The sequence below is a fragment of the Pongo abelii genome, chromosome 9, assembly GCF_028885655.2.
Source record: "Pongo abelii isolate AG06213 chromosome 9, NHGRI_mPonAbe1-v2.0_pri, whole genome shotgun sequence".
Lineage (NCBI taxonomy): Eukaryota > Metazoa > Chordata > Mammalia > Primates > Hominidae > Pongo > Pongo abelii.
Genome location: NC_071994.2, coordinates 464,599 through 475,335, shown reverse-complemented (window position 1 = coordinate 475,335; position 10,737 = coordinate 464,599). Strand labels below are relative to the sequence as shown.

General features: G+C 57.6%; 1 protein-coding gene across 8 annotated transcripts in view; it reads right to left on the bottom strand.

Moving 5' to 3' along the window:
- PHRF1 (PHD and ring finger domains 1) overlaps window positions 1-9,571 on the bottom strand; it is a 36,616-nt gene extending 27,045 nt beyond the window's left edge. For 2 of the 8 annotated variants that reach the window (XM_054524066.1, XM_024255619.2), the window contains exons 1-3: window positions 9,102-9,526; window positions 4,361-4,475; window positions 3,885-4,004 (exon numbers count right to left, since the gene is read on the bottom strand). In XM_054524066.1, the coding sequence (XP_054380041.1) occupies window positions 3,885-4,004; window positions 4,361-4,454 (214 nt within the window). In that variant the 5' untranslated portion in view covers window positions 4,455-4,475; window positions 9,102-9,526. Of the gene's footprint in view, window positions 1-3,884; window positions 4,005-4,360; window positions 4,476-5,815; window positions 6,053-9,101 lie in introns of those variants that run through there. The other 6 variants (XM_024255620.2, XM_024255621.2, XM_054524064.1 and 3 more) reach the window with 5 other exon arrangements.
- Window positions 9,572-10,737: the final 1,166 nt, after the last annotated feature.

Here is a 10,737-nt window from a genome sequence, read left to right as displayed (position 1 = left end):
CATGGAAGAACTCCCTCCTCAACACGTTTCCCACCAGTTAGGGACCCACTGGCTACTTCTTCATGTTTAAAAAACAGTCCTGGCCAGGCACGGTGGCTCACGCCTGTCATCCCAGAACTTTGGGAGGCCAAGGCGGGTGGATCACCTGAGGTCAGGAGTTCGAGACCAGCCTGGCCAACATGGTGAAACCCCATCTCGAATAACAATACAAAAATTACCCAGGCGTGGTGGTGTGTGCCTATAATCCAAGCTACTCGAGAGGCTGAGGCAGGAGAATCGCTTGAACCTGGGAGGCGGAGGCTACATTGAGCCGAGATCGCACCACCACACTCCAGCCTGGGCAACAAGAGTGAAACTCAGTCTCAAAATAAATAAATAAATAAAAAGGTCCTAGAGAAATAAAAAGAAGTGTTCACTAAACTTCTGCACACACTGGCTATACCAACACCTCTCCAGTGCCTTCCCATCCCCTTCCTTCCGGGCGCTCAGCCCTCAGGGGCTCCAGGTCTCCGTAAACCTTCTGTCTCTTCACAGCCCCCCACCCTGGCCTGCCGCCCCTGCCCAGCCACCTCCTCCTGCCTCTCAAGTGGCAGCTTGGATTCTCCAGAAGCCTCTCCCCACCCCAGGTCCATGGAGCCTGTCCCTTCCCTGGATGCCCACAGCTCTCAGTGTCCATGACCCTGTCCCCCAGCTGCCGCTTGACACACTGCATTTGCTGCTAGGTGAGCGCAGACACGGTGGGGGCCCTGCTGAGGCTCCCGCCACCTTCACTCCAGCCCCCAACCCAGAGTCTCTGGCTTCCAATGTGCCCTCAGAATCTCAAGGACAGAGTCACCTGGTGGCCCTGACGGCCCACGCTTTCAGCCCTGGCAATGCCAGAACTGGTGCGGAGACCTGCTACAGACGAACCAGAGCCCTAACCCAATGCTGGGAGTGAGCAGGGAAGCCCCTCAGGACCTGCAGACCCGGCAGACCCGCAGAGCACGTGCAGAGCTAAACATCGAACTCTGGAAGGCCACGGCCAACACACATTGGCTCAGGCCATGAGTGCCATTCCCTCACCAACAGTCTCAAACAGGAGGGTTACCTTTCCGCAACATTCTAACCCTGATAACCACAGGACTATGCGGCAAGACTGAGACACACAGATCACAGTAGCCACTTGAGGACCACGGATTTTCCAGCCCGAGGGTGAAGCCAGAAGGAAAGTAGTGGGAAAGGCAAAGTTCTGAGGCTGAGCTTGGCCTCCCTCTGAGGAAGCAACCACAGCGGGGCCGGGGCAGGGCCACCTCCTTGGTGGCCTCACGGGCTGTGCACCGAGGGTGACGGCAACAGGGGACAGGGAAGGAGGTACCACCAGTGCATCCCACGGACTTGTCTCCCCTTTGTTTCGTTTGAGACAGCGTCTCGCTCCATCACCCAGGCTGGAATGCAGCCTCGACTTCCTGGGCTCAAGGGTCCTCCCACCTCAGCCTCCTGCGTAGCTGAGGCCATAGGCCTGGGCCACCACACCCAGCCCAGACCTGCCCTTTAAAGCATTGTTCTCTCAAAAGAAGTTCAAGGGCACAACCATCAGCCAATTGTAAATGAGCTGAGAATTTTTTTTCTTTTTGAGACAGAGTCTCGCTCTGTGGACCAGGCTAGAATGTGGTGGCGTGATCTCAGCTCGCTGCAGCCTCAACCTCTTGGGCTCAAGCGATCCTCCAACCTCAGCCTCCTGAGTAGTGGGGATTACAGGCACGCACCACCGTGCCCGGCTAATTTTTGTGGGGTTTGTTTTTTTGAGACGGAGTCTCACTGTCACCCAGGCTGGAGTGCAGTGGCGATCTTGGCTCACTGCAAGCTCCGACTCCCGGGTTCCAGCAATTCTCCTGCCTCAGCCTCCCGAGTAGCTGGGATTACAGGTGCTTGTCAACACGCCTGGCTAATTTTTCTATTTTTAGTAGAGACAGGGTTTCACCATGTTAGCCACAATGGTCTCGATCTCCTGACCTCGTGATCCGCCCGCCTCGGCCTCCCAAAGTGCTGGGATTACAGGCGTGAGCCACCGCGCCTGGCCAATTGTTGTCCAGGCTGGTCTTGAACTCCTGAGCTCAAGCGATCCGCCCGCTTCACCATCCCAAAGTGCTGGTATTACAGGCATGAGCACCGTGCCCAGGCAGCCAGAATTTCTTTTTCTTCCTTTGAGATGGAATCTCACTCTGTCGCTCAGGCTGGAGTGCAATGGCACAATCTCTGCTCACTGCAACCTCCGCCTCCTGGGTTGAAGCCATTCTCCTGCCTCAGCCTCCCGAGTAGCTGGGATTACAGGCGTGTACCACCACACCCGGCTAATTTTTTGTATTTGTAGTAGAGAGGGGGTTTCACCATGTTGGCCAGGCTCGTCTCGAACTCCTGACCTCAGGTTATCCACCTGCCTTGGCTTTCCCAAAGTGCTGGGATTACAGGCATGAGCCACTGCGCCCAGCCTGAATTTCTTAATAAAATCATAAAATCACACAATGCATCTGTCAGCTCTCTTAGGAGTTCTGTTCAGATGAGAAAATGAACTACAAGAGGGTCAGGAGGTCCCAGGCTACAGCAAACCCCGGGTCACACTAAACCCATCCTGTACCTACCTGCCGATGGCATGCCTTTGTCGGGGTGTGGGGGGCAGGGGGTTGCCAAGACCTTTCTGCTCCTTCCATGGGGAGTTCCAGTCCAGTTACCTTCTCCCCAAAACACCACAGCTCACGTTGTTCAGTGTTCTCAGACATTTTAATTTTTTGCCCTCAACAGAGAAGAGACCCATTACGTTGTCAAACTGAACTTCAAAATGAAGGACTACAGCCGGGCGTGGTGGCTCACGCCTGTAATCCCAACACTTTGGGAGGCTGAACTGGGCAGATCACGAGATCAGGAGTTCGAGACCAGCCTGGCCAATGTGGTGAAACCCCGTCTCTACTAAAAATACAAAAATTAGCTGGGCATGGTGGCAGGCGCCTATAATCCTGGCTACTCGGGAACCTGAGGCAGGAGAACTGCTTGAGCCCAGGAGGCAGAGGTTGCAGTGAGCCAAGATTGCATCATTGCACTCCAGCCTAGGCAACAGAGCAAGACACCGTCTCAAAACAACAACAACAACAACAACAACAAAAGGCCAGGCGCGGTGGCTCACGTCTGTAATGCTAGCACTTTGGGAGGCCAAGGCAGGCGGATCGCAAGGTCAGGAGATCAAGAGCATCCTGGCTAACACGATGAAACCCCGTCTCTACTAAAAATACAAAAAATTAGCCAGGCATGGTGGTGGGCACCTGTAGTCCCAGCTACTCGGGAGGCTGAGGCAGGAGAATGGTGTGAACCCAGGAGGCGGAGCTTGCAGCAGTGAGCCGAGATCGCGTCACTGCACTCATCCTGGGCAACAGAGCGAGACTCCATCTCAAAAAAAAAAAAAAAAAAAAAAATGAGGACTACAGGCCAGGCACAGTGGCTCACTTGAGGTCAGGAGGAGTTCCAGATCAGATGGTGAAACCCTGTCTCTACTAAAGATACAAAAAGTAATTAGCCAAGTGTCATGGTGCGTGCCTGTAATCCCAGCTACTCACGAGGCTGAGCCAGGAGAATCACTTGAACCCGGGAGGCAGGAGTTGCAGTGAGCTGAGATGGCACCACTGCACTCCAGCTTGGGCAACAGAGCGACACCCTGTCTCAAAAAAAAAAAAAAGAAGGACTATAAATAAAGTGAGCCGTCACCACAGCTGAAGACGAGGCCCCACTGTAGGTGACCGCGGAGACATGGCCAGCTGTGGTGACAACGACACTCTCACAGAGAATGTGTTATAAAAGGCTGTCCCCATCACGACAAGAGGAAACACAGGAGCCGGCGTGAACACCAGCTGTCTCACCAGATCTGTCTTCCAGGTCTTCCTCGTCAGACGCCCCCTCGTCTTCTCCGTCTGTGCCATCTCCATGCTCGCTGTCGCTGTCGTCCCCAGAGTCCCCACTGCTGCCCTCGCTGCTTTCTTCTAGACACCAGGGTGAGACACAGGCCGCAGGGCGGCGTCAAGACCATGCAGCAGAGAGCAGGGTTGCTTTGCACAGGCATAGAGGCGTCAGGAGCACCTGCCAAACGGCTAACGGCTTTCCCAGGGCCGGCAAGGTGGGGGCACAAGCAAGGAAAGGGAACATCCTTTCGTTCAACATTTGTGTTGTTTGCATTAAAAATAAAACAAAAGAATACACTACTTCCGCAATTTAAAATCAAAGCATAATTTTTTTAGACTGAAAGTTGACAAGTGACACACACAGACGACCTCCAAAGGGAAACACAAGGCACCCTGCTCCTCCTGGGGACGCTCCTACCCGGCGCTGGGCAGCTCACCAAAGTCACCTGCCGGGTCCGCAGGGCCGACCTGTGGGCGTCCATCTGGCCCTGGGCTCCGGGCCACAAGCTCATCCAGGCTGTCGTCATCCATTGCTGCACATTGAGCTCAGCTCTGAAAGAAAGCAGAGCCAAGGAACTTCCAAACTGTCCCAGGCTGCAAAGAACCCTCTGAAGAGTGATGACCTCTCCCCACAGGCCACATCCCAGTGTCACATCCACCGCCACAGCACGTGAAGGGTGAGCCCTAACATATCACACACAGAACAACCCTCACCAGTAAGCCTTGCACATGATTCACATTTACAGAGCTACCTGTAAAGCCAGATCCTAGCTGGCCACTGTACCCAGCCAGAAAATAAAAATTTGTTTTTAACAAAAAAAAAAAAAAAAAAAAGGGCACGCCTGTAACCCCAGCACTTTGGGAGGCTGAGGCGGGCGGATCACCTGAGGTCAGGAGTTTGAGACCAGCCTGACCAACATGGAGAAACCCCGTCTCTACTAAAAATATAAAATTAGGCCAGGCATAGTTGCTCACGCCTGTAACCCCAGCACTTTGAGAGGCCGAGTCAGGCGGATCGCCTGAGATCGGCAGTTTGAGACCAGCCTGGCCAGCATGATGAAACCCCGTCTCTACTAAAAATACAAAAATTAGCCAGGCGTGGTGGCGGGCGCCTGTAATCCCGGCTACTCGGGAAGCTGAGGCAGGAGAATCTCTTGCACCTGGGAGGCAGAGGTTGCAGTCAGCCGAGATTGCGCCACTGCACTCCAGCCTGGGCAACAGAACAAGACTCCATCTCAAAAAAAAAAAAAAGGAAAATTAGCTGGGCGTGGTAGTGTGCGCCTATAATCCCAGCTACTCAGGAGGCTGAGGCAAAAGAATCCCTTGAACCTGGGAGGTGGGGGTTGCAGTGAGCCGAGATCGCACCACTGCACACCAGCCTGGGCAATAAGAGCAAAACTCCATCTCAAAAAACTGCAATGCTCCTGAGGAATCGCTACACCATAGACGAACAAAATGGCCTCATCCTGAGCTGAGCAGAGCCGGGCTTTATCAGCTGGGCACAAGAGGGGCCTCAGTGACACGTAGGGCGCTCTCCCTGCCAAGGCTGGCCACTGTTGGGACGCCCGGAGGCTCCTCTGACCGCACCCCAACCCCATCCACCAGAGTGTTGCTGAGTCCCCAGTGGTACCCAGAGCTGAGGAGGCAGAAGGTACAGAGGCCAGGCCCACCCCTCGGCTCCCAAAGCCACCTGCTCAAGACCCTGACCCATCAGCCGGGACCCCTGCCCTTCCCACTCTGCAAGGTCACTGTGAAGCCACACAGGACCCCGTACAAAGCCTTGGGAAATCTAGTTGGACACGCTCCTCCTTCCATACCAGGGCCTCAAATTTTGGTCCCAGATAAGGAAGGAGATATGTGCACATGGTTCATTTCTCATCAGTGCTATTCACCTTGTTTCCCAGGAGACCCTCGGAGGAAAGGCCTGTCCTAGGAGAGTGAGTCAGGAATCCAGCGAGGCAGTGAAGCCGGCCCTGCAGCACTCTGTTTCCCACTAGGTCCAAGCTCCATCCATGGTCAGAGGAAAGCGCATCGCACAAGAGGCTGGGAAGTAGGGGGCCAGAGCTGCCCTCGAGTTCAGGGCCTCCTCGCATTGGAGCTCAGCTCCCGCCACCACTGTGGGCTGCATATGTACCTGTCAGCGCCACTGCTGTCTGGAAACCCCTGGACAACAAACCCTAATGGGGCTCAGAAACCAGGACAGCCTCACTTCCCATCTGACAAGACAGTGGAAAACCCTAGATTCTAAGATGATGCCTTATAAAACAGTGAAGAATGTCAACTCCGTCAAACTGTCAACTGCTATATGTTACTACTGCCTGGAAACAGCGATTGTAGAAGTGGTTTTGCCAAATTAGTAATTAACCTTTCTTCTACCTGCCGCCCTAAGGTGAAGACAACTGGTCATGATCCCCCCTCAAGGGAGTCTGCAGCCCTGCTGCTTGGTGGACCTAGCAACTCCGCAGAGACGCCCTGCTTGTCCCACACCTGAATCCTAGAGACACTGGCTCTGAGAGACACACAAGGGCCACGGCCCATCCAGGAGGGTGACCCCTCTCCCACAGCATGCACTGAGACCTAGCAGTGACCACAGCTCTCAGATAAGAGGACCTTAACTCCCTGGCAATAGCTGTGACCACCCTGACAACAGACCCTGCATCTTCCCGGGACACCTGCTGCAACGCCTACCCTGCTCCTACTTTCTGCAGCACAAGGCGAATGCAGTCCCTGCCCTGGAGAAACATATCTGAAAAAGGGAAGCAGACTCTCTCACATGAATCTACCAGGGAACACTCCAAAGAGACCACCTAAGAGACAACAGAGCAGGGCTGGGGGAGGAGCAGGGCTGGGGGAGGAGCAGGGCTGGGGGAGGAGCAGGGCTGGGGGAGGAGCAGGCTGGGGGGAGGAGCAGAGCCGGGGGAGGAGCAGGGCTGGGGGGAGGAGCAGGGCTGGGGGAGTCCCAGGGTCCAACTGCCCGGAGTGCAAATCCTCACTTGATGTATTTCACATAGAAAGTAAAAAACGTGAATCAGCAGCCGGGCGCGGTGGCTCACGCCTGTCATCCTAGCACTTTGGGAGACCAAGGCGGGCAGACTGCCTGAGCTCCGTAGTTCAAGACCAGCCTAGGCAACACAGTGAAACCCCATCTCTACTAAAATACAAAAAAATGAGCCGGGCATGGCGGCGTGCACCTGTAGTTCCAGCTACTCCAGAGGCTGAGGCAGAATTGCTTGCACCTGGCAGGCAGAGGCTGCAGCGAGCCGTAGTATGTGAACAAACAGCTCCTGGCTTCTCCCTTGATGCACTGAGATTGGGGACCACCTCCAAGGGTTAGGTGGGGCCACAGGCAATGGCAGGGCCTGCCCTAGGGCTGCCAGAAGAGATCAGTGAGGACTTGTGGGGTTTGGCACATAGGAGCTGGCCAGAAATACCAGCTCAGGAATGAGGCTGAACTTTGCAAGTCCGTGCACCTGTGGGGCTAAGTCCTGAGGTCTTTGAACTTTACCACAGCTGGTGAGAGAAGACTCCACGGGCCTCTTACACTCCTCCACCACAGCAGCAGGAACGTTCAGGTTACGTGAGGCTAAACAATATCCTTCCTCGATATCACACAAAAGTAACCAGGGGCTATTTTGCCAAAGAACACAAAATAACCCAGGAAGCCTCCGCAGGTACCCTCTGGCACAAGCACCAGGCACAAGACATTTTGGGACCACCAGGACCTGTAGTCAGGATGCTGGGTTAATGGGAGCCCCTAGCTTAAGACCTCCTGGTTGCACCAGCAGCCCCAACTCCAACACATCTTCCCTTCCCCATACCCACCTCTGCCATGTCCCAGGCCACAGACCAGGAAGCCATTTCTGCAGAAAAGACCACAGCCTTTCCCAGCTGCTGGCCACCTTTGGCTGGGCCAGCAGAGCTCTGGGGTGGAGGAACCACTGTGGCTCTCCTGCTTAGCCTCCAGATTTGGGGGATTAAAGGGGAAAAGAAAAAACTGGAAAAGCTATTTCTCTCTCTTTTCAAATTCAGGGGAACCAATGCATTGGCAGTCCCAACTATTACTAAGGAATGAAAAGGGCCTGTGGTGTCCGGGGTGCCTGCAACCCCGTTCCATGCCAGTCCCGGAACCTGAGTGCCCATCCCAGGCACTGAACAAGCCTGCAGCCAAGTCCAACATCTCAACTCAGGCCGACTTTTATTCTTGTATTCACCATCTGCTGTATCAGCTAGGAGAACTCAAAATTGTCAACTGCAATGGAAGTCAAAAAGTCAGGCACGCACAAAGGTCTCCGCGGGCCTGAGATGAACACAGCGCTGCTGAGGGCCAAGGCCAGGCTTGTCATGGCCATGATGCTGAGGTGTCATCCATCCATTAGTACTCTGACTTAACATTCTTCCAATAAGAAAGAAAACCGGATGGTCCAGGAGAGAGATCAAGTATGCCAAACCCGAAGTCAAACCTCAGCTCGGCCTCAAAGCCTGTCCAGTGACCACTGGCCAGAACGTGGTTCACCCAGCTGACTGCTGTTCTGCTGTTGTCGAAACAAGTAAAGCACATAACTCCGAAAAAGGAGTAACATAAGCCTCGTCAAAAGGAGCATGGTAGGAATCGGGGCTGGCGCGGATCCCCGGCCGCCTGCTCTGCCCCTCCCCGGCTGTGTGGCGCTGGCCAGTTACTTAGCCTTTCTGGGCTCCAATCCCCTCATCTATAAAACGGGAACAATGCCTACTCCTGAGAAGCTGTTGGGAAGACTGCAAGAGTTAAGGAATAGGAAAACCGCCAGCCACACAGGCCTGTGGACATGCAGACAAGGCCAGAAGCCCACGAAGGCAACCATGCACAGCGGCTGGAAACAAGGCAGCGAAGTCACAGCTCTCTCCCAAACGCGGCAGGGCGGACTCGCAGCGGGCATGGGCGTGGGTGCCACAGAACGAGGCGGGTGGGCTCTCGCCGCGTCCTCGCAAGCCCGGGACGTCCGCCCGCAGGCCACGGGCCTCCCAGTCTCGGAGGGACCTCCCGGCGCGCCCGCGCGCGCCTGCCCGCCCTCCCGGCCCGCGGCCAGCGCGGCGCAGGCCTCGCCCCACGGTACAGGCCGCAAACAAAGCGCGTGGCGCCCACAGGCGGCCCGCGGCCCGGAAGAGCAGGGACCCCAGGGCCGGCGCGGCCGCCGCACTTACCCGTAAACCTCGCGTCCCGCAGCCGCTCGCGAGCGCTCGCCGCCGCGGCCCGACCGAGAGTCGCTACTAGGCCCAGCCGCCGCCGCCGCCGCCTCCGCCGCCGCCGTGCGCTCTTCGACCCGGAAGTGCACGGCGCCTCTTCCGGGCCCCTCCGTCCTGCCCGTTGACTGGAACCACTGAGACCAGAGCGGGAAAGAAATGACTGAAGTGAGGAAGGTGCCACTCCTTGCAGCCGGGGGTCTCGAGGCGTTCAAACGGCCTCCCTTCCACCTTGGAAACACTGTTTAATGCAAGACTACCGCCCGGGGAGACCAGTATCCTGGAAGAGCTCGTACTGTTTAACCCGCGACCGTGGGCTGGTCCAGGCCGTCCCCCCAGCGGCCGGGACAGCTGGTACCGCCCGGATCTCCGCCCACCGCCCAGAGCGAATGGGAGCTGCTTCCTGTACGTCAGCTCCGCCCCCACGCCCGCAGCCCCGTCCCTCCTCGGGCCCGCAGCCCCGCCCCCACCCCCGCAGCCCCGCCCCGCCTCGCGCCCGCAGCTCCGCCCCCACGTCCGCAGCCCCGCCCTGCCTCGGGTCCACCGCCCCACGGCCCCGCCCCCTCCCTCGCAGCCCCGCCTCGCGCCCGCTGCTCCACAGCCCCGCCCCCACCCTCGCAGCCCCGCCCCACGTCCGCAGCCCCGCCCCCCCGACCGCAGCTCCTCCCTAGCCCCGCGCGCGGCTGGAGCACCTGGGGAAGGACAGTCCTGGCGTCCCTGCTACCAGCGCCGCGCTCCTCTGACCAAACACTGCCGGAGCCCTCCGTGAGCCGGCTATTCCAGCCTAGCTCCGCGTCGGCCCGTCCCGCAGCAGGCGCGGTGAATCGTGCGCGCTGGCGGACCAGGCGGGCTCGGCAGGACGCGGCTGTGCCGTCCCGTGTGGATTTGGCTCCGGGTCGTCCTGAGGATGCCGCGCAGAAGCCGTCTGGGCCTCGGGACGCAGGCCTGCGTGGCTGCAGCGCACCAGGGGAGGCTCCGGGGATCCCGAGCAGGCGCGGACTCGCGAGACCCCCTGGCCGCTCTGCGGGGAGCGCTGGGGAGGCGTCCGGAGCGGGCGCCAGAGACCCGCGGGCTCCCCGTGCAGGGGCTGCCTGGGCTGGGGCCCGGGTGGGTCTGCGCAGGTGTGGGAAGTGCCCGCTCCCGGTAGATGCTGAAGGCGGAGTTGCCAGGATTTGCTGAGGACATTTGGAGAAATGAGGCGGGGAAGGACGAGCTTGAGAAGCGACGACGGAGAGACGGGGAAGACGGGGGAGGCCTGAGCGCGGGCTGGCATGGCTGGGGAGGTTGTGCACTGCCCAAGGATGCTCACTGAGGAGAGTCTTCACGTCTCATCGTGGGTGTCTGTGTTTATTATGACAACTACCAGCAGCCCCCGAGGAGCAGCGACAGATGGAGGTCGGGGGCTCCAAGCTGACCACAGGCGGTCGGTCCTCCTTTCCAGGAGCCTCAGCGTGTGTGTCCGCAGGTGCCCCTTTATCTAGCGCCCTTGGGGGAATGGGACGTGTCAGAGGAGATGCAGTGGGCAGAGGCTGCACTGGATGAAGAAAACTATGTGGGAATCGCATGTGGGGTGTGGCTGGGGACCAATGCCTGAACC